The 23,793-nt window shown below is 42.0% G+C and overlaps 1 protein-coding gene across 1 annotated transcript in view; it reads right to left on the reverse strand.

Annotated features, from left to right (window-relative positions):
* Positions 1-20,533, reverse strand: part of Dnah8 (dynein, axonemal, heavy chain 8) — a 199,122-nt gene extending 178,589 nt beyond the window's left edge. The window contains exons 1-8 of the mRNA XM_013029569.1: positions 20,474-20,533; positions 20,013-20,147; positions 16,700-16,784; positions 12,550-12,701; positions 9,350-9,539; positions 7,715-7,878; positions 5,649-5,825; positions 4,008-4,121 (exon numbers count right to left, since the gene is read on the reverse strand). Coding sequence (XP_012885023.1) covers positions 4,008-4,121; positions 5,649-5,825; positions 7,715-7,878; positions 9,350-9,539; positions 12,550-12,701; positions 16,700-16,784; positions 20,013-20,147; positions 20,474-20,518 — 1,062 coding nt within the window. The 5' untranslated portion in view covers positions 20,519-20,533. The remainder of the gene's footprint in view (positions 1-4,007; positions 4,122-5,648; positions 5,826-7,714; positions 7,879-9,349; positions 9,540-12,549; positions 12,702-16,699; positions 16,785-20,012; positions 20,148-20,473) is intronic.
* Positions 20,534-23,793: the final 3,260 nt, after the last annotated feature.

A 23,793-nucleotide genomic window follows, 5' to 3' on the forward strand; every position in this document is an offset into this window, starting at 1 on the left:
CTGTGGCTAAAGTGGTAGTGTGCTAACCTTGAGCTGAAGAGCTGAGGGACAGTGCCCAGGCCCAGAGTTCAGGCCCCATAACAGGCAAAAAAAAAAAAAAGGAAGTTGTGTAGCTGGCCACAGGCTGCATTCTCTTATGTTCAGATAACGATGAAATAAAACCACCACTGGGGAAAAAGGCAGAGCAAAACTTGCTTGTCTTGATCCTACTGTCTGGGGGTGGGAGAAGGGGTGCAGAGACAAATTCCCTTGAGAATTTGTACTACAAACTGGTATTTAGTTGACATCAAAATTCACAGTAATAGTACTCAAAGCAAAACAAACAAACAAAAAAAACCGTCTTCCCAAAGAGAACTAATTATTTAAACTGTCATCAAGCTGCACCCACAATGATTCATAATACTTGGCTCTCTGCAAAGGGCATCCTGAGATGTTAAAATATGCATTAAGTATTATCTCATTGTGCAAATGAGAAGACAAGAGACATAGGGAGCAAAATACCTTGCTCAAGGTCCCATCCCCAAGTTATAAGACCAGGCTCCATATCCAGATGCAAATCAACATGGAAGAACAGAGAAGGAATACCTTCCTTTTTACTTACTAGGTTAAGATCAAAGGTACAAAAAGACCTTTTAATGGTGATGGAATAAATAAAGCCAAGAAAAAAAACTGATTAATATATATGCTAGGTGTGAAATATAACTGCAAAATAACTAAGTCAATTTTATGTGACTTATAAAAATCAACACTATTCCATGAGAATTAACCTTGTATGTCAGACTCCATATTCTATATGTAGGTCAAAAAAATCCTACTTAGCACCAGATTCTGATGCTTTACACCTGTAATCCTTGCTACTCAGGAGGCTGAAATAAAAGGATCACAGTTTCTAGCCAGCTTAGGCAGAAAAATCTGTGAGGTGCATATCTCCAATTAACCAGCAAAAAGCCAGAAGTGAAGTTGTGGTTCAAGTAGCTAAAAACCAGTCTTGAGCCAAGTGAGAATGTGAGTTCATACTCCAGTACCAGAACAACAATAAAAATCTTACCCTTGCTAAACCAAACCTACAAAGCACTATAAAGCAATAAAGAGACCTCTGTGGTGACATAAATCAAGTCTTTCATCCAAATTTTAACCATCATTTATAACAGCTCCTTGAGTTCACAGGACTTACCTATTCATATAGAGTGCTTGGATGTTTATATGTGAAATATGTAACAGTAAATCTCTCTAAAGTACAATGAAGAAGAGCATACACAAGATTTATGAACTAAAAATCCGAGCATGAATCTTTTGTATTCTTCCACCCATGAGACAGTAATAAGCTAAGCAGTAACTGCTGGTTATATTTAATGATAATAAAGTAAACAAGAGTTTCTGAGCCACAGAAGCAGTGGGTGTATCCGTAGCAGCAGTTACGTGGCTCTCTGCAATTGGTACTTTCGTCCTTCCAAAGGTAATGCATAAAAGCTTCCTCTACCACAGGCTAAGAAAGGCTCAACAGCAGCAAAATAAGAAGAAAGCACTTTCCTACCTAGATCAGTTGAACAGAAGTTTCTGTTTAAAATTACTAGACTGAAACAAAACACCAGAAGTAAATGAGTTTTAAATGATATGAATTGAAGCACATCTTTTGAATAAAGTAGTTGAAATCAGTAGAGTTTAATATCCACAGTTCTGCCAGCAATAAAAGACACTGTATTTTTCTTCCAAGTTTAGTTCTTACAATGAAAAGCATTAAATACATAGGAATGTACAGTGAATGACCACCCATACCCATCACTGGACTTGATAAATGCTAACATTTTGCAATATTCACTATGCCCATTTTTTTACAGCAAGAGCTACTTGCAGATATTCCTAGATATTTTATAATTATACCTTCCACTCCCATGAGTTAACCTCAAATGCTTTATGACATCTAATAATTCTCATTTTTCTCTGACATAAGTTTTAACTGCTCCTCTTATAAAGTCAGGGGATCAAGCCCCTGAGTGAATCAAGCAATGGCCCTATTTCTCTAGCACTGCACAATTCAGTTTTCTTTACTCATGCTTATATATGCAGAAAGACCCAAGAAGTGACAGCTCTGTTATTACATAAACTAATTGTAAAAGGGCTCCCTACAGAACTCTAGTTGCTGGTGCTACAGATAGAAATGAGCAGGAATGGAGTCTGACAAAGTCATAATTCCTTGCAAACAACACACAAATAATCCAGGTTTTAAATAAAGCCCACCATCTGCACAGAATCTGCCTCTGACCAGTCTTCTGATGCCCTCTCATAGTGTTCCCTGATAGATGATAGATTCCCATGTGAGAGTAGGAACTGCATCTGCCCAGAGCGCTCAACCCACATTCTTCCCTCTTCCCATATCAAACTTCTTGGCAATCAATGCCCTCTAAGATAGAGGGACCAACTCCTGGAACTCCTTCCCCTGCAGACCTAAGTGACCGAGGTCATAGCCACTTCTCCTCTCCCTGCCTCTAGTATGAGCCAGCGTTACCCAAGGAGGTTGGACAACCAAACCATGTGGCCAGCACTGCCACCTGAGTGAAAAATGTGACCATCTCTTCAAAAATCACAAGAGATCAGCTGTGGCTCATACCTGTCATCCTCGCTACTCAGGAGGCTGAGATCTGAGGATTGAGATTCGAAGCCAGCCTGGGCAGGAAAGTCTGTGAGACTCTTACCTACAATTAACCACCAGAAAACCGAAGTGGCACTGTGACTCAAGTGGTAGAGCACTCGCCTTGAGCCGAAGAATTGAGGGACAGCACTCAGGCCTAGAGTTCAAGCCCCATGACCAACAAAAACAAAACAAAACAAAAAAACACAAAGAGATGCTGGGCCAGAATAGATGTCCAGCACCAGGAGGTATGGGCTTGTGATCCTCACCTCTAAGGAGGCGGAGATCTGAGGATCTCTGTCTGAAATCAGGCCAGGCAGATAAATCCATGAGACTCCTTATTTTCAATTAACCATCAAAAAGCTGCAAGTAGAGGTTTGGCTCAAGCGGCCAGGTGCAGCCTTGAGTGAAAAAGCCAAGTAAGAGCACTAGGCCCTAGTTCAAGCCCTAGTACTTCCTCACATATACCACCTTCCCTTCTTGCCAAACACACATACAATACAAAGACAGCAACTTCCAACTAGCCTGCTCTGACTCCTATCTGGGTTCCCTCCCCTGGGTTAAGCCAGTCCTTGTATGGAAGGGCCCATGTAAGTGAGCGGAGAGGTGGACCCTGCCAGCCAGCTTTCCCTTACGAAGATACCACAGTAGCCCCAGTTCACATCATGTTGTAACTACATGTGAAACTTCAGAGCAGAAGCACTAAGCCATTCAGCACTTGGACTTGACCCACAAAAGCTGTGACATAATAAATGCTCATCATTTTAAGTCACTCAGTCCCAGGGTAATTTGCTATACAGTAATGGATAATATGTTCATCTTATTTAATTCACAAATAAAAGTCATGCTTACAGTAATGCCAAATATTTAAACGGGGTTAACATATTAAATGAACTTCTTAATTCATTATAAATACATGAAAGGAAAACATATTATTTAAATAAATGTTGACAGTGAGTGCTTTTCACTTGTATATGTATACATATTTCTATATTTTTAACTGCATTAGTTATATAATTTACTATAATTATTTGTAATTTCAAAATTAAGTACACAAGTTAATTTTTAAAACTTTTCTTTTAAAAATCTACTTATAAGCCGAGCACTGGTGGCTCATGACTGTAATCCTAGCTATTCAGGAAGCTCAGATCTGAGGATCATGGTTCAAAGCCAGCCCAGACAGGAAAGTCTGTGAGACTCTGACCCTCTATTAACCACTAAAAAGCCTGAACTGGCACTGTGGCTCAAGTGGTAGAGCACTAGTATTGAGCTGAGGGTCAGTGCCCAGGCCCAGAGTTCAAGCCCCACGACTGACAAAAAAAAAAAACTACTTACAAAGGAACATAAATAAATTAAATTTAAATTAAAGCACACTTACCAGATCATAGTTATAGAGAGGTTGGCAGACTTTTTCCAAAGTGTACAAATATCTAACATTATCTTTTGATTCATTTGCTGTATCTGTGATTCTGGCATCCAGATCACGCCAGTTCTAAGGAGAAATGGCAGAATTCCATTGCAAATCCACTAAGTCAGTGTGTTACAGTTTACCGAGTTTACCCAGTTTACTGTCTTCCTGAATCAAATATATATTGAAATTGTAGACAGCTAAGAGTTATTAACATATCTTTTTATAGTTTTTAAATGCTATTATAAACATCTTCAATGATTTACTAAAACTCAAGGGTCACTCCTTTTGCAATTAATATCCTATCTGTAGCCTTGAAATAGACTGGCTTTTACCTAAAGTGACTTTTCCAAGGCCAAGTATTGGTGGCTGTGATCTAAAGATCCTGGGTTCCGAGCCAGCTTCAGCAGACACATCTGAAAGAGTCTTATCTGCAATTAGCCAGCAAAACACCAGTAAGTAGAGGTTTGACTCACGTGGTAGAGCACTGACCTTGATAGAAAAAGCTAAAAAAGAGCACAGGGGCCCTGAGTTCAAGCACAAAAAATTAAAATTCAAGTAAAATAAAGTGATTGTTCCGGATTAGTTCTTTGATACTGTATGGCTCTAGGTCTTCAAGAATGGGCCAAGATATCAATGCAGAACTTCACTGTAAAAATAAACCTTTAATTTGAAGCGACTCCAATCTGAAATCAAAATTTCCTTGCAAGTGATCATCAAATATTCTCTGCTCAACTAAATGCAATTATGAGAAAGTTCTTCTTTATTCTGAGAAGAAATCTACTATGGTTTGAATGTGATTTTGTCACCATGCTGAGCCTGCATTCCTCAGGACCACAATGTGGAGGTGCTGGGGTCTGTGGGATATGATTTTCAGCTCTCGTGGGATGACATTTGTGCCCACAGAGGGGAATGTTTAAAGTGTGTCTAGCACACATGCGCTGCTCCCACTCTTCCCCAGGCTCCCACCATGATGTCATTGTCAAACGGGCCACACAAGGCTGAATAAAGAGTCACCTGATCTTAGACTTATAGCCTCCAAACTGGGAGCTACAAAAACCTCTTTGCCTCCTAAGTCACCTAAAAGCTGTTAATCTGTTAGACCAATGCAAAATGGACTAGAAAAAAGATTTTTGTCCTTTTATTGTCTCCACTCACTAGTACAGCTCTGCCTAATGCAACATCAGAGAATATACAGCACTTCTTCAAACATTTGAAGACGTTTACCTTATTATCCACCAAGTCTTAGACAAAAACAAATTTGAGTCTGGCCTGATAGCTTGCTTCCTCTCTTACTAGCACTGTGACCTTGAACAAGAAACTTAGTCTTTGGGGGTTCCATGAACTAAATAGCACCATCAGACAGAATTGGTACAGGGATCAAATAAGATGTTACAGGTAAGGTATTTAGCCTGGTGGTTCGCACATGGTCACACATGGTAGCTGTTAGCTACTATTATCATTATTGCTACTAAATCTTAGATGAAAAACAAAAGTTAATCACAACTCACTGGTAAACTACTGATTTCAACAATCTATGCTGTGTTTCAAAATGCCTAGAAGAGTCCCTGTAGAATATGCCAAGCTTTAAAATTAACTAAGGCCTTTTACCTTCAACAGTTTGGAATGCGCAACGTTGAGGACATTAATAACAGCCTTACAGCTTGGTCCTTTGATCTGCTCGATGATGAAGTTGAACTTGGCTGACATCCGCTTCCAATGTTCTAGCTCAGTGAGGGGACCGGAATCATCAGCTTCTTTTCTCATCTGCTCGCTCTCAATAAGCACCTGCAATTAAAAACAACAGGGCTGGGAAGGTGGCTCAGTGGTAGAATGCTTGCTTTGCATGCATGAGGCCCTGGGTTCGAGTCCTCAGCACCAAATAAGCAGAAAAAGCTGGAAGTGGCGCTGTGGGCCAACTGGTAGAGCGTTAGCCTTGAGCTGCCCAGGCCTAGAGTTCAGGTCCCATGACAGACAAAACAAAAACAAAAACAACAACAACAACAACATAGATCTCAGTAAGTACCTGCAAAAAAAAAAATCATTGATTATGGAAATGGCACATTTTTTTTTTCTTTCTTTTTTTTTGCCAGTCGTGGGGCTTGAACTCTGGGCTTGGGCACTGTCCTTTCACTCTTCAGCTCAAGGCAAGCATTCTACCACTTGAGCCACAACACTACTTCCGGTTTTCTAGTGGTTTATTGGAGATAAGAGTCTCACAGATGCCAGGCGCTGGTGGCTCATGCCTGTTATCCTAGCTACTCAGGAGGCTGAGATCTGAGGATCACAGTTCAAAGCTAGCCCGGGCAGGAAAGTCCATGAGACTCTTATCTCCAATAAACCACCAGAAAACAGGAAGTGGCACTGTGGCTCAATCGGTAGAGCACTCGCCTTGAGCTGAAGAGTGCAGGGACAGAGCCCAAGTCCAGAGTTCAAGCCCCATGACCGACCAAAAAAAAGAGTCTCACGGACTTTCCTGCCCAGGCTAGCCTCAGCTCTCAGCCTCCTGAGTAGCTAGGATTACAGGCGTGAACCACCAGCACCTGGCTTGACATATTCTTATTTGTTAAAAATCTCACAGCATATTCTCAAAGGAGACTACAAAGTGGAATAATATTCCACACTGAATAATGTTTTAAAATTTACTGACTAAAAAGGAGCAATGGAGATTTTTCAAATGACAGGTATCTCCTTAAAACTCCCAACAACTATTATACTTACGGGTAAAATGTTAGAAAATACCACTGGAGCCACACCAGTCACACTCAAGCAGAAATCATTGCTTTTGTGGATGAGAAGACAGCTTAGTGGTAGAGTGCTTGGCTAGCATGCATGAAGCCTGGTTCCATTCCTCAGTACCACAGAAAAAGCAGGAGGAGGTGTTGTGGCTCACGTGGTAGAATGCTAGTCTTAAGCAAAAAGAAGCTTAAGGACAGGGTCAGACCCTGAGTTCAAGCCTCAGGACTGGCCCCAAAAAAAGGGAAAAAAAGAAATCATTGCTTTTTTGTTGTTATTCTTTGCTGGTTCTGGGTCTTGAATCGAAGGCTGCTTGAACTCAGGGCTTCATGCTTTTGCTTGGCTTCTTTGCTCAGGGCTGGCACTCTACCACTTAAGCCACAGCTCCCCTTCTAGCTTTTGGTGGCTAATTGCAGCTAAGTTTCACAGACCTTTCAGCCTTGGGTAGATTTCCAACCACAATTCTCAGATCTCAGCCTCCTATACAGTAGCAAGGATTACAGGCATAAGCCACTGGCATCTGGCTTTTTATAATTGATCTTAAGTGATGCAGAAAGAACAACAATCTTGGGCTGGGAAGGTGGCTCAGTGGTAGAATGCTTACCTTGCATGCATGAGGCCCTGGGTTTGATTCCTCAGCACCACATAAGCATAAAAAAAAAAAGCCGGGAGTGGCGCTGTGGCTCAAGTGGTAGAGCACTAGCCTTGAGCTGAAGAGCTGAGGGACAGTGCCCAGGCCAAGAGTTCAGGCCCCACGACCGGACCCCACCCCCAAAAAAAGAACAACAATCTTGCTCGAGAGTCAAGATCAGACTGAGTTTTAAAACAGTTTCTAGCAGAGAATCAAAGATTCTCCTTCCCTTGATTTTTAGGGTCAAACTAAGATGGCTGAATGCACATGAGAACTAGGATTCAAGGTGAAGAGATCTGAGTGGTCGCACCTGTTCAATCTGCTTGTACCACACCATCAATACCTCCTCCAGCTGGTGAACAGTTTCTGAATTGCTTGCTGCACTTGTCACTTCTTTAAAGGTGAGCAGTCTAGAAAAATCAATATTGTCTATCTTCTTTAACATCACAGTTCCCTCGATACTTATTCTAGCACCTTAAAGGGGAAAAATAATATGAAAAAGAGAATTTTTTCATGTCAGTGTGTTGTCAATACATGCTTCTAAGTCACAATCACTGAAACATCCAAGACCTAACACTGTACAGAAATAAGATTCTACATTGGTCATTAGAGTGTGACTCTATTTACTAATAAAATTGTGTTTTGTTTTGTTTTTTTTTGGGTCCGGTCGTGGGGCCTGAACTCTGGGCCTGGGCGCTGTCCCTCAGCTCTTCAGCTCAAGGCTAGCGCTCTACCATTTGAGCCACAGTACCACTTCCAGCTTTTTTCTTATGTGGTGCTGAGGAATCAAACCCAGGGCCTCAGGCATGCAAGGCAAGCGCTCTACCACTGAGCCACCTTCCCAGCCCTAAAGTTGTGTGTTTTTTATAATATTGGCTGATTAGACATTTTAAAGGTTTTATATTTTTAAATATGGCTACACAAATTTTTAATTAAGGATATAGGAAGAAGACTGACAGAGTGGCTCAGTGATAGAATGCCTGCCTAGCAAGCATTAGGCCCTGAGTTCAAACTCCAGTGTACCAACATACACACACACACACACACACACACACACACACATAAATGAAGAGATCCATCCTTTCATAATGCAAAAGAAAACATACCTTGTCCCTGCAAAGATCCCTAGAGACCAGGGGCCCTCATGCTTTCATATCTTATCTCTATGTCTCATAATTATTTAAACATCATCTAAGATGGAAATTTTCTATTTTTTTTCCTCAGCCAGTACTTGAGTTTGAACCAGAGCCTCATGCTTACTAGACAGGCATTCTATTTGAACTACAATCCCCAGCCCTCTCTCTTTTGAGGTGGGGCCTCATATATCTATGTGAGGCCAATCTCAAACCACCCTCCTCTACATATATGCCCCTTCCCGCTCTTTCTCGCCTCTCTCTCTTTCTTACCTCTCTCTGTCCTCACTCTTTCCTTTCCCCCTCCCTCTCCCTTCCTCCCTCATGTCTTTACCAGTGCTAGAAATCTAGGCCTCACACTCTTATACTGCTTTTTGGCTTACAGCAGGTGCTCTAGTACTTGAACCACGCGTCTGCTTCTAGCTTTTTACTAGTTAATTGGTAATAAGAGTCTCAGATTTGTCTGTCCAGGCTAGCTTTGAACCACAATCCTCAGCTCTCAATTTCCTGAGTAACTAGTATTGTAACATAAACTACTGGTTCCCTGTCTACCTATGCTTCTAGAATAGCTGGGGTCAGAGACATCTGCCGTCACATTCAGCCTAATTGGATGAGAAGCAGGCTTGATCATTTTTTTGGTGGGGGGAGGAGGCACCTGGGCTAGCCTTGAAGTAATATTCTCCTGATCTCCACCTCCCCCAAGTAGTTGAGATTACAGTCATGAACCACTATACCCAGCTTTCTAATGACTACATCATTTCATTAATATGCTCATTTTTAGTGTTTTTTTAAACCCTAAACGTTATACTTACCATCTAAAAATGAAAGGTATCTGTTAATTGTCTCAATGAAAATATGTTTTTCAGACTCTCCCTGCTTGGACTGGTTTAAAGCACCCCAGTTGCTTGTGGCAAGAATAGCTGGGAGAAATAGCTTTGACAGCATCTTCCTGATTCCTTCTAAGAGTCCTTTCGATGCATCCAAAACAGTAAACATCACATCCTGAAAGGGTGGCATTCATTGTTTTATAAACTGATTCCATGAAAGGATGAAAAATAAGCTATTTTTCATTGCAAGAAATGGACAATGCATATGTTTTGTAAAGTATCAGGTAAACTTAAGTAATTATGCAAGTTAGAGCTCTGAAACCAACAAACTTTATATTCTTCTCCATTTTGACCATGTACCTGTCAGCTCACGACAGGGATGTTTCTTCCACTGCTTTAAATTCTGCTGTTGTAAGAGAGATGTAACCCAGCCCCCCACATATAGAAGTCTTAAGTATATCGCTGTCCCAACCATAAAACATACCAGTGAGCAAAAGAGCAAAGAAATTAACCCTGGAGCCAAAATTGTGGATAAAGAATGATGAGGCAGAAGGACCCAAAAGCCTAGAAACCAAAATTCCACCATCCATACATAGTGTGGCCTTTCAAGTAATACAACTTAAGTAGGGTAGAACTACCAAACCAACTAATTAAGAGGAAAAGTTAATCATGGACTACTTGTTGCTTGCTGTTCAGCTGTGAATGTTTGGATGCTATGGTTTGAATATGGGTTACATCCCACAAAGGTCCATATATGAAGAGCTGGGTCCATCAGGATGGTTCTACTGAGAAGTGGTGAAACTGGGCAAAGTGAGACCTAGTGGGAAGTTCTTCAGTTACAGTCATGACATTGAAAGGGATTTTGGGACACCCCCCCACCTCTGTCTGTATCTATCTGCCTCTCTCTCTCTTTCTATTTGTCTCTGTCTCTCCCTCTCTCTCTCTCTCTCTCTCTCTACTTCTTGGTCAACATGTCAAGATATGATTGCTCAGCTTTTGCATAACAAGCCTCCTCTTTTAACTATGTGCACACCTAACCATAACAACAACAACAAAAAACCCTAGAACATAAGCCCAGTGTGGTGACTCATGCCTGTACTCCAACCATTACTAAGGTAGTATGATCACTTGAACCCGGGAGTTTAGGGTCAACTTGGCCAAACATAGCAACATCCTTTTTAAAAATATAAACATTTCCTAGCATGTGTGAGGTCCTAGGTTCAATCCCCAGTAGTAGTGAAGGGGATGGGTAGAATAAACACCTAAACTATGAAAAACTAGCTTAAATAATGGACTAAACTGAAATGACTAGGATTGAAGCTAGAGTAAACAAATTATATACACATATAGACATCAAAAGACAAAGAAGAAAGAAAACAGGAGACAAATTTCTTATGAATAGGACACCAAGGTGGGAGGGGTGTCTCATCAGCCAGAAGAGATAGATTAGATAGGATATATTAGATTGACAGATGATAGATAAGTTAGATAGATGATAGATATATAGATAGATGCTAGATAATAGTACTGGATAGACAGTAGATGGGATAGATGATAGATTAGATAAGATGACTATGGGGGGAAAGAGAGAGAGAAGGCAATCAACTAGCTATAAGGAGTCCTATTGCCAACCTGAACAATCTTTCAGCAATCTTTTCTGTTATAAGCAGAAAAAGGACAATTAGATTGGGTTTCTGTTACCTTTCCTGATATAAGAAGTATTAAGAAGCCAGGCACCGGTGGCTCATACCTGTAATCCTAGCTACTCAGGAGACTGAGATCTGAGGATCATGGTTCAAAGCCAGCCCAGGCAGGAAAGTTCATGAGACTCTGATCTCCAATAAACCACTAGAAAACCGGAAGTGGCGCTGTGGCTCAAGCGGTAGAGCACTCGCCTTGAGCTGAAGCGTGCAGGGACAGCGCCCAAGCCCAGAGTTCAAGCCCCATGACCGACCAAAAAAAAAAAGAGATATTAAGAATAATAAAGAGTATTATTATTTGCTGAGTGCCTACAATATGTCAGGCAATATAATAGGAACTGCTTACATTAATTGTATTAATTATACTTGTTTACAATATATTAATTGCTTATATTATCATTTAAAGGTACCATCATAATTCTGAAAGTAGGGTGCTATTCTTTGCAATTTAAGGGTGTCCAAAATCTAAGACAGGGTGAGCACTTTGCTGGAGGGCATGCTGCTGCTAGTCAATGGAGAACCAGGAAGCAAATCTGGGTTTGTCAGGCTAAATTACTTGCTTGTTTTTTTCCATTCAGCCATTCTACCTTCCCAGGACTCCATTTAGCAATATCTCAATTTCTTTCTTCTAAAATTACTAATGAGTTAATGAGTGAAGCAAAGGTTAAGTAATATAACTAATACTTAAGACTTTATGTAAATTTTGCAGATCTCAGTGGCTACAACTGTAATCCTCGCTACTCAGGACTGAGATCTGGAGATCGTGGTTCAAAGCCAGCTGGGCAATGAAGTCCATGACATTCTAATCTTCAATTAACCACCCCAAAGCCAAAAAGTGGAGCTGTGGCTCAAGTGGTAGAACACTGGCCTTGAGGAAAAAAACAAAACAAAACTCAAGGACAGCATCCAGATTCAAGCAAGCCTCAGAACTGGCACAAAAAAAGAAAGAAAGGACGGAAGCAAGCAAGCAAGGAAAGAAGGAAAGAAGGAAGGAAGGAAAGAAGGAAGGGAGGGAGGGAGGGAGGGAGGGAAAAGAAAGAAAGAAAGAAAAGAAAGAGAGGGAGGGAGAGAAGGAAGAAGGGAGGGAGGGAGGGAGGGAGGGAGGGAGGGAGGGAGAAACGAAGGAAGGAACCAAGGAAAGAAGGAAGGAACCAAGGAAGGAAGGAAGGTAAAAAAGAGAAAGAAATGAAAAATTCCATATACAGAATTGAATGTATTCCTAGTGAATAGGAAAGAAATGGAAATTATTTGTATACCATCTAGAAAAAAATGGAATTTTCATGAATTTTAAGAAGCAGTATCTAAAGGATAAATATAACTAAGCTACATTATAGCCAATCTTTTAGTTTCTTTGAATATATGAATACATTATTTTCTTGGAACTCAATTCAGTCCTATATATAGAAAAAGAGAGCAGAGGAAAGCACAAATGTGACTATGAAAACACATCAATGTTTGTATCTTTGGGAGGAAAATTAAACATACCTCATGAACACTTTTAGCATTCAAGGCAATGTCATTACGAAGGCGAACGAAAAAGAGACACATCCCTTTCAGTTTGTCGGGAGCTGTGCTGTCTATAAACAATCTCATCATTTTCGCCCCTTTGCCTGCTCCAGGAAGAGTTCGACCACATTCTGAAAACAAAAACCAGCAACTGAGCCCAGGATTCCATGGCTGATCCAATGTGATAAATTATTGTGGTTCTCATTTTACTCCTGTTGTAAGAAATTTTCAAATATTATCACGAAATAACCTTTTGTCTATCAAAAGAAACCCATGATTGCAATTCTGAAATTGTAGCTTCTGATACTTTTTTAATCCTGCTGCGTAACTGTTGAGTTTTTTGATCCACTCCTCCCCCAAAGTTGCTTTTGCTTACACAGCCGGTCTGTTTCTGTTGCTTACAACCAAAGAATCCTGATTCTTGGGGCTGGGAAGGTGGCTCAGTGGTAGAGCGCTTGCCTTGCAAGCATGAGGCCCTGGGTTTGATTCCTCAGCACCACTTAAGCAAAAAAGAAAAAAGCTGGAAGTGGTAGAGCGCTAGCCTTGAGCTGAAGAGCTGAGGGACAGCGCCCAGGCCCAGAGTTCAGGCCCCATGGCCAACAACAAACAAACAAACAAACCAAAGAATCCTGATTCATGGAGATAGCACCTATACTTACATCCTCCCCAATTTTCCTTGCTAAAACACCCAATTTTTGTCCCATTGGCAATGGGATCATCCCTAAGGAGGAAACAGCTTTTCCCACCTCTTTACCCTGTTGGAGCAGCCACATGACATAGTTCCTCCTGATAAAGGAGGAAGACATGACCACCAACGGCACAATGGATACTATATAGAATTTTGTGTGTGTGTGACTCAGGCTCTTGGTTCTGTCCCTGAGCTTTTTTTGCTCAAGACTAGTGCTCTACCACTTGAACCACAGTTCCACTTGCAGTTTTTGGTGGTTAATTGGAGACAAAAGAGTCTCACAGACCTTCCTGACCCAGCTGTCTTTGAACTACAATCCCGATTTCAACCTCCTGGGTAGCCAGGATTATAGGCATGAGCAACAGTGTCCAGCTAAGTAGAATTTTTTTTTCCAAGTAGAATTTTTTAAATGAAGGAAATATGTAATGCCATAGGAAAAATGTCTAGGGTATACAAATAGAGAAAAAAAGCAAGACAAGAATAAAATGTGTGGTCTGGGAATGTAGCTTAGTGGTAGAGTATTTGCTTAGCATGCATGATGCCCTGGATTCTATTCCTCAGTACCACATAAACAGAAAAAGTGAGAAATGGTGCTGTGGCTCAAGTGGTAGAGTGCTAGCCTTGAGCAAAAGTAACTCAAGTTCAGTGCCCAGGCCCTAAGTTCAAGCTTCAGGACTCACAAAAAATAAATTAAATTAAATGTGTTACTGTGATCCACTTAAAAAATGATGTGCATTTATATGTCAGCATATGCATATGACAAAGACACAGAGAAATATTTAACAAACTGATCACGTGTATTATTTTTACAGGCTCAAACACAATTTCCCCTTTGTTTAGGCAAATTGGGCTCTGAACATTCTTCCTCGGATTTTTTTCCTTAATCCGCAGGGAGTTGACTTCAGTGATAATAACAGTCATTGTTTCAGGGAGCTATAAACAACCTAAATCATCATAGGAGATCTGTTCTGAAAATTATAGTTCTATCACCCTAATGAAATACAACACAGCTGTTAAAATTTTAATTGTAGAACAAGTTTTTATTAGCATGGAGAAGACAATATTGTCAAACTTTAAAAGCCACTGTGGAATAACACAATAGAGTTGGATCCTATTTTTTTTCATAAAATATGTGTCAATACCAAAGCAGTTATGAGGGGTATTTATCAAAGAACTAATACTTTTCCCAACAAAATGGGACTACACATGGCTATTTTTCTCCTAATTATAGATATTTCCATATTTTTCTATAATTTCCAGCTAGCCTTGTGATTTTTAACCAGTTGTAAAAATATGAGCTTACACAATAATTCCCTCAGGGTAAGAGTTATGAGAAATAGAAAATCCAGGGTAGACTCAGTCACTAATTTTGAGTTTACATATCTTGTTGCAGAAATAACTCTGGATACATGAGGGAAGTTGGTTCCAGGGTCCCCAGGGACTCCAAAGTCCATGCATGGCCAAGTCCTTTATATAAACTATAATTGTATTGCTCAGCACAGGTGGCTCATGCCTGTGATCCTAGCTACTCAGGAGGCTAAGATCTGAGGACTAGAAATAAAGCTAACCGTGGCAGGAAACTCCATAAGACTCTATCTCCAGAACTGGAGCCATGGTTTGAGTGGTAGACCACTAGCCTTGAGCTAAAAGAAGCACAGGAACAACACCCAGGCCTAGTTCAAGCACCAGACAGGCACAAGGTAAATAACTGTCAGAGTATATCATTTAGGGGATACTGACAAGGAGAAAAACCTCTAAGTGTTTAGTACACATGTGATTTTTCCCAATACTTTCCAGTCTTAGTTGGTGGAGTGAACCCCTGATGAAGAATCCATAGATACAGTGGGCTGACTGTGTATACATTAAATAATTAGGAGGAAAGCGGAACATGCTGAGTGCTGCATTTCCAATGCAACCCTTCAATGGAACAAGAATCTAGAGAGCAGTGTCTAGACTGGCACATTGAGAGGGCTCTGAGGAGAAAAATGCATGAGAGCTGGGCGCTGGTGACTCATTCCTGTAATCCTAGCTACTCAGGAGGCTGAGAGCTGAGGATCACAGTTCAAAGCCAGCCAGGGCAGGAAAGTCCATGACACTCCAATAAAACCACTAGAAAACTGGAAGTGGTGCTGTGGCTCAAGTGGTAGAGTGTTCACCTTGAGCTGAAGAGCTCAGGGACAGCACCCAAGCCAAGTTCAAGCCTGATGACCGACAAAAGAAAAAAAAAAAGCACAAGGACCAGGGAGAAGACAGGCAATCAGAGAGTGCACAGAGACAGAAATGTGACTCAGCCATGAATAGTGAAGGGTGGGCATAAAGGGGAGCAGCAGATTCACATCTAGAAAAGAGAAGATCATGCAAGACAAGTACTGTGCATCCTGATGGTGGCAGCCTTTGGATAATGGGGGATTTGGAGCCAATCTAGAAAAAGGGGGGACAATCAGATTTACTTGGCAGGAATCGGTCATTTAAATGTCAGAGAGGGCCAGGTGCTGGTGGTTCACTCAGGAGACTGAGATCTGAGTATTGAGGATTATGGTTCAAAGCCAGCCCTGGCAGGAAGTCCATGAGACTCTTATCTCCAACAAACTACTCAGAAAAAGCCAGAAGTAGAGCTGTGGCTCAAGTGGTAGAGTGTTAAGCCTTGAGCAAAAGCAGCTCAGGAACAGTACCCAGGCCCTGAGTTCGAGCCCCAGGATGAGCACATACATTTTTTTTAATGTCAAAAAAAAAGAAATAAAAAATGTCAGAGAGGGAGTATGGTAACAATAGAGATGTCACAATTTTTCTATTGAGAATAGTGGGACAGACGTGAAACATGATCCTTGCCTAAGGCAGCAGAGGAAGAAAGTGACAAAGAATTAGGTGGAGGGACACACTGAAGGTAAATCCACAGGACTCAGAAGATGGCATGGTCTAAGACCAAAAGGCTGGAGTATGTTACCTAGTCACTGAAACAAAGGTTTCACAGCCTGGTTGCCTGGCTAATTATTTTAGGCATAGTAAGAACAGCTGGGAGAGCCAGATATTGCAAGTGACAGCTGGACCAGTCATAAGATGCTGAGCCAGGGCCACAAGGGGCAGCCGCCGTGCTCTGGAGTGGCCTCAGGGCTAATTCTACTCATTGGAAAACATATGGACCAAATAGCTCCACCTGTCCCAGAGAACTGCAATTAAGTTTAATGGAAATGTGTCTTCTCCAGCAGAGGTCAATGATTTCTGTAAGCACGTTTCTCCTTCCATCATTAAAGCAATGTCTGAAGTAACATATTTGGGCTTTAAAAATGTGCTATTCTTAAGACACTACTTTTTTTTCCCCCACATGAGCTTATGGTAAAATGTATTTAATGTAAAATAGGAAATTAACTATGTATAAGAGGAAAAAAAAACTTCCAGTTTAAAATTCATTATTTCCTAGTGACCTTACAAAAGCACCCTTACCAAGACTAGGAACATCTCCTTCCTGATACAAAATTTTCAAAGTCTTACAGCCGTCTTTCTCAAAAAAGTGGACAAATGGATCCAGCTATGAAATAAAAGAGAAAATGGGGATCAGTGACTAGGGAATGACAATAAAAGGAACCAACCCCCCAGTGAGGCATCTTCACACATGTTACTTAATCATCCTCCTTTTGTAATGACGAATAACAAGGCAGCTGGAAGACTTTATTGAAGGTACACAGACACAGGCTCTCTGAGACCAGGTTAGAGTCTACAACAATTTAACTCCAACATTTCCATGAAGAGCAAGATTGTTTGTCTTTATGGTTTGTTGTTGTTTTTGTTGTATGTGGGCTTTTGTTTTATTTTGCTGTAGTTCTGTATTTGAAGAGACAAGGTTTCTCAGCTAGGTGGGATGGTGCACAGCTTGAGGAAGAGGACCTTGAGGCTGGAAAATCATGAGTTCAAAACCAGGCTGTTACTACACACAGAAACAGTCTCAAAAAAAAAAAAAAAGGAAGTGGAGGAAAAAAGGCAGAGAGACAGACAGAGAGAAAGAGGGAGAGATCTTCTGTGATGCCCAGGTTGACCTCATTCTCCTGCTCAGCCCCTTGAGTAACTGTGACTATAACGAACCATGAAGCTCAAGTAATGAATTCTATATTCCAGCCTACATTATTGCACCCACTTCCTTTGACCTTGGACCTTGCCTCACAAAATGTCACAGGAATAGAAAGGTGAATGCAACTGGAGATAAATGGAAGGAATCATTATTAAAAGAGACTGTTCTTAAAACCTAACTGGGAGGTCAGAAAACTGGTCTTCCAATTAAGAGTTTTGTTTGATTAGTTAAGCAATGATGCTTTCAGCAATTGTAATTTGACCCACTTTGTAGCCCAACTAATATAAAAACTGATTATTATAATGAGGTTCTTTCATATTTATGAGCATGAAGTTTATATTCAATTACTGAGGAGTCAGTGTAAAATCTTAGTGAGCAGAAAACTTAACAGCTCGGGTAAGCAAAAGTCCCCCCACATCCCAAGTGAACACAAAAGAACCACCCTCTTCTAGCCCAACTGGCTCCAAACAGGAGTCTCTCTTGCGCAGTGAGCTTCTCTCCACTTACTGACCACTTGGGGGAAGTACCCCAGGAGTGCTCATGCCATTTCTCTTAGGACAAGAATCTTTGTATACATTAGACAATCACACAACGGGTTTTTAAAGAGCCAGGAAGTTGGGTCTAAGAATTTGCTTCTGTAACAAGTTCCAGGTGGTACTGCTGCTGCTGGTTCTGGGACCACACTTGAGAAACAACATCCAAGGACATGAAGCAGAACCCAGGATGTGCCTAACTCTGTCCTCTCACTCACTACTCTTCCATCTCCCACATGGATGACTGTCTTATACTTACAACTTGAAGGACACAAGTTTCATTAGCATTTCCTTGCTTTGAAGTGTAAGACTTTGTTGAAGTCTGAGACATGAATATGATAGGATATGAGAGGATAAGATAGGATAGGATAGGAAAAGAAATGAAAGGGAAAGCAAAGCAAAGCTGGGCAAGTGTGGCTCAAGCCAATAATCCTAGCTACTCATGAGGCTGAGATCTGAGGTTCAAGGTCCAAAGCCAGTCCCAAGCAGGAAACTCTGTGAGACTCTTACCTCCAATTAACCATCAAAATGACAGAAGCAGAGCTGTGGCTTAAGTGATAGAGCAATAGCCCCTCTCCCAAAAAGTGGAAACAGTTAAAAGCACCAGTTCTGGCACCAAAAGGGGGAGGGGCATATACAAATCTTAAATGTACAGCTATACACACGTGTACAGGTGCACTCACACACACACACAAAGACAACAGAAATGTCTGGCTGCTAGATTGGTGAAGATGTAACTCAGCTACAGAGCAGTCCCTGGGTTCAATTCCTAGCAATACACACACACACACACTCACATGAATTTCTGGATAGTAGCATAAGCCCATGAAGCCAGCCCTGACCACAGTGCTGGTACGTTTGCTTGCTATGATACCTGAACACATTTCCCACATCTCCACATGATCTCATGCTTGGTCATTAAAATAAAGCTCTTGATGTCTTTGTCCCATGTCAACCACCCTCCCATCTGATGGTTACAATCACACTCTAAAGGAGCAGGAAAAGGGAACAATGTCACTCATACTGCAGGGGTCACCAGAAAGCAATTTTTGCAAAGATTCTAGAAGTGCATGGCAGAACTCGTGCAACCCGAGGCAACACTGCATCCAGCAAAGGAGATGCTCTTTTTTAAAAAAATAATTTTTTATTGAGATTGAGAGTACATAAATTTCACAGTATTGTAGGATAGTGATACTTAAAGTCATACATTTTAACCTTCCTGAGGCAAACTGTCATTATCTTGGTCTATAAAGCCTGTGAATTCTATTTCTATAAGCTTTGTCACTACAACTATTTCTTCCAAGTTGGGTGATATGTTCATTTCTTTCCTGATGCTTAGTGTTAACAGTTCCCTCTTTCCCTCTCATTCCCTCCCTCCCATGACGGAGAAGCTCTTTTAATCCTGGTTCCTCGAACAAAAGACTTCTGCCCAAGTTCACTGTAAAATCAGGGGTATCACTCTCCCAACAGTGACAACAATCTCAACACAACTCCACCTCCCAACTCAAGCAACTAGTGAGAGTTCTGCTGAAAACTGAGACCCAGAACTATCAGGAAGAAAGCTTTAATACACATTTGCCATCTATTACAATAATGAGGGTGACCACATAAATTTGTCATCCCAAACTGACTTGCTTTTAGGGGTGGAAGGAGGCACAGTATGAAAATTGTGCCTGGAAAACAGGCATGACCCAGAACTGTCCCAGCCACACAGACATGTGGTAATGTGACTTGTGATCATTTGTACATAGGAGAGTCACTGAGACTGACCTTAGGTTCCTGCTGTCACGTTTCCCGTACATAGTTATAAAACCTTACTTGTAAACAAATTCTTAAACTCCCTCTGCTTGACAGTCCCTCTGACTTCTCAAATCACCTGCGAGTTAGAATTTTTGCCCAATCTAGTAGCTAACTCTTCTCATTTTCCCTCTACAGGCTTGACCAGAAATGTCACTCAGCTGGCTATAAAGCTGCTTTTCTACTCCATGAGATTCCAGCCTTCTCTTTCTTGCCTGTTTTTCAAAACATGCAGTAAGTTTCTCAGAGAAGAGTTAAAAAAATATGGAAGGGGCTGTGGGGGTTGTAGCTATGTTCAGTCCTAGCACCAAATATTATTACTACTACTAATAATAACAACAATATTAGGACTTCAACTTACAGAAAGGCAATCCAAAATTAATTCTTCAACTGTTGCTATGTCCAGGCCAAGCTTTTCCGCTACAACTTCAAAGATATACTTAAATGCTGACTCAATCTTCATTCTTCGGTTTTCCCTTGCATCTCTAAACCGTGCCTAAAGAATGAAACCATGCATGCAAATCGTGATTATGAAGGACCACGCTGCCAAACAACGTCACTGAAAAATATACGTATTTTTTGCCAGTCTGCTAGTGACTCATTCCTGTCATCCTAGCGACTCAAGAGGCTGAGATTTGAGGATCGCAGTTTGAAGTCAGCCAGGGTAGGAAAGTCCCTGAGACTCATCTCCAATGAACCACCCAAAAGCCGGAAGTGGCGCTGTGGCTCAGGTGGTAGAGCCCCAGCCTCGAGCACAAAAAGTTCAGGGGCTGCGCCGGGGCCCTGGCACCCAACACAAGCCGGCCCCTCGGGGATGCACACCTGCCTCTCCTTCAGGGTCTCCTGAAGGTTAGGGATGCCGCTCATGCTCCGGCGGAACTTGGACGGACGCCGGGAGGCCTGGGACCCCAGCGCGTCGGCGAGCGTGGACTGCACCGGGCGCGGGGCCAGCCGAGGCCGGATTCTAGTCTGAGAGGCCTCGTCCTCCTCATCCTCCGACGGGATGAGAGTCCGGTAATCAGCCACCGAAGATGCCTCTGCAGAAAGCGGGGCGGAGCCCTCCGGCGTGACCCCTTCGGTGACCTCTGCTTCCGAGAAGGCCTCCCCAGTGGTGGAACGGGCCTCGTCTCCGGTAGTGGGCGGGGTCAACTCTCCGGTGGTGGGCAGGGCCTCGTCTCCGGATGTGGGCGGGGCTTCCTCCTCGGTGGTGGGCGTGGCATCGCTTGCCGGAGGGGGCGGGGCTGCCGCTTCCTCCGAGGGCGGAGCGTTTTCTCCAGAAGCATCGTCAGGGTTCATGCCTTCAGCCCTTTAGTCCTGCCGACTATCGCAAAGGTCAAAACCTGGGATTACAAAATGTTTTCTTCTATATTATGCAATATATTGAATATATTGACCATGAGGAGTTTTAGTCCTCTTCTCAAAACTAAGCAGGTAACAAAAGTCATCCTTTTTTTCTTTACAGGCCTAGAGAGGAGATTGGCTTGTTTCTTTAAGAAAGAGAGAGGAGAGAGAGAGAGAGAGAAAGAAAGAAAGAAAGAAAGAAAGAAAGAAAGAAAGAAAGAAAGAAAGAAAGAAAGAAAGAAAGAAAGAAAAGGAAGAAAGAGAAAGTGTACTGGAGGTTACAAAAGGGGGAGGCTCTTCATTTGCTGACCTTGGTCTACATGAATTATGAGCACCGACAAGATTGTCCGAATAAAAAACACAAAGCCCTGGATCCAACTACACTTAAGAGGTAGTTTGGGGAGAGGAAGCAGAGAATTAGCAAGAAAAAGGAAAGAGAAACTGGTGACTTGGAGAGGCCTAGCCCAGGAGGCTTAAGTTTCTAATCCTAGCTATTCAGGATGCTGAGACTCCTTTCTCCAATTAACCAGCAGACAAAAAAAAAAAAAGCTGGAAGTAGAGGCTTGGTTCAAGTGGTAGAGGGCCAGTCTTGAGTAAAAAAGCCAAACAATAGTCCAAAGCCCTGAGGTCAAGCCATGAATACAACAGAAGAAAGAAAAATGTAGCTGGAAAAGTAGTATAGAACTATTTCATATTGTATTCATTCTTCTAAAGACTCCAAATAAGTATTCGGAGTCACTTAAAATATATCAATAATAAGTGTAGTTTATATACAAGTAGCAACTCTTAAGTTAACTGGGTACAAGTTCAATTCTACTTTTTCAGCTTGAGTTCCAAGGTGATTTTTTTTTTCAATGTCTCAGTGAAGAACTGGTCAGGTTTATCACTGGTCAAGTTCAATGCTGAGAGTGAGTTCATTGTGAGCTGCTCTGCTCATTTAGCAGTCTAGTCAACAAAATCTAAAGCCTCCATGCAGGTAAACATGCTTACATGGAACATACAACATGTTTTCCATTCTGTATATCTTCTTACCTCACATTCTCAATTTAAAGGTGGGGAAAAAAAGCATCTTAATTTCTGAAACTTTAGGAAAGTATGCCTCACAGAGTATTCTATGTAAAGAGTTCCATGTGGGTTCTAGTAATTGAATGCTTAATTTTATGTATTTCAGGCTGAGAATAGGATCAGCCCCTATTCGATCAATCTGAAGAATCTGTGGACATTGACAACTAATAAGCAGATGCTAATCACTACTGTGATGAAGAAAACAAAAAAAAAGTAGGGATAATTCTTATAGTTTAAATTTACAATAAAATTACGTATCTAGGACTCTCAATTACTGCCATTTGGTGCCTGGGCTGAGCTTCCAATACCTGGTACCTGCTAGCTAGCTAAGCGCTCTTGCCACTGAGTTATATCCCTAGCCTCTTACTTTTGATTTTTTTTTTTTTAAGGAGTAAGGTGTGGGGTCCAAGGAAAAGCCTGGGATTGAGGAGGAGGGCAGTGACTTCCTTGGGTTTTGCCATCCTGGAACTGGGTCACTGGTTAAGACAAAGAGGCGGGGGAGGGGGGGAACGGGGTGGGGGGGGGGCGAATTTCCTCTTCCAGATGGGATGGGATGCTACAGGAGGAGGGCTCTGGGCTGGCTGAAGCTGACCTCGGACCGGACCGATCACTCACTCACCCCACCACCACAGCCGTTGAAAGTCTGAAACGGGTTCTCTTCTCTGGGGTTACCTCGCGGCTCCGCGGGACGCCGCACTCAGAGGGCAGTGCGGGTGGGATGGGGCTCGGGCCCAGGCGCGTGGGTCATCTGCCCAGCCAGGGGATGGGGTGGGGGGACAGGTCTGGGCACGGAGGGCGTCCATCTACACATGGAAATTGCAAGGCGTGGGGTTCCTGCTTGTGACACATGGATGTGCTCTCTAACGCATATGACATGATGTCCCCCCAAACCTTGAGAATTCATTCTCCAAGTTTGAAGGCCTTGGGGGGGGTTGCAAGATATGCTCTGAGGGTATTGGTATAGAGCTGTGTCAATACAGGATAGTGTTTCCTATGACCTTTCTGTTTTCCGAAGTGAGTGTTGCATTTGAGTTCTCTGTAGTCTCTGTGCTCAGAAACTTATGACTAGTGAGACAGACAGAAATGGGTGAAGAAAAGGGGCTCCTCAAGATCTACCTCCTCTCCTTTCCGGTTTATTGATGCTTTTCCTATAACTAATTCCTGACTTGACATCACTTCCCAGGAGAAAGGAACCCCCTTGTTCATTGCTCATTACAAAAGAACACTGACCACTTCGCCCTGGATTCCTTAACCTTCTCACAATCAATACCTGTCTCTGACCAATGATTCTGTCCACTGGAGGTTGGAAGCAAGGAAACCTGTCTTGCATGCCATATTCTTGCCATTTGTTGGGCTATGAGCAATAAATGTCACACTTCTATTCACTGGGTCTCCTTGTCCACTTTTGGCATTTATAAATCTGTGGAGAACTGATCCCTTGCCATCTTACCTAGGCAGAGGTACCTCTGTATATTCTGATATAGTAAGAAACAAATTCCAGAATATCATAACCCTTGAAGTGTCTTAAATATACTCATATGCATCAGCTGACAAATTCTTCTTTTGAAAATATATTCTAAAGAAATAATGCTAAACAGAAACAGAGCTTTTGGTTCTAAAGGCATGTGTTGCCATATTTAATTTTTTTTTTTGCCAGTCATGGTGCCTGAACTCTGGGCCTGGGCACTGTCCCTCAGCTCTTCAGCTCAAGGCTAGTGCTCTACCACTTGAGCCAC

This window comes from Dipodomys ordii, unplaced genomic scaffold (assembly GCF_000151885.1).
Source record: "Dipodomys ordii isolate 6190 unplaced genomic scaffold, Dord_2.0 Scaffold120, whole genome shotgun sequence".
Taxonomy (NCBI): domain Eukaryota; kingdom Metazoa; phylum Chordata; class Mammalia; order Rodentia; family Heteromyidae; genus Dipodomys; species Dipodomys ordii.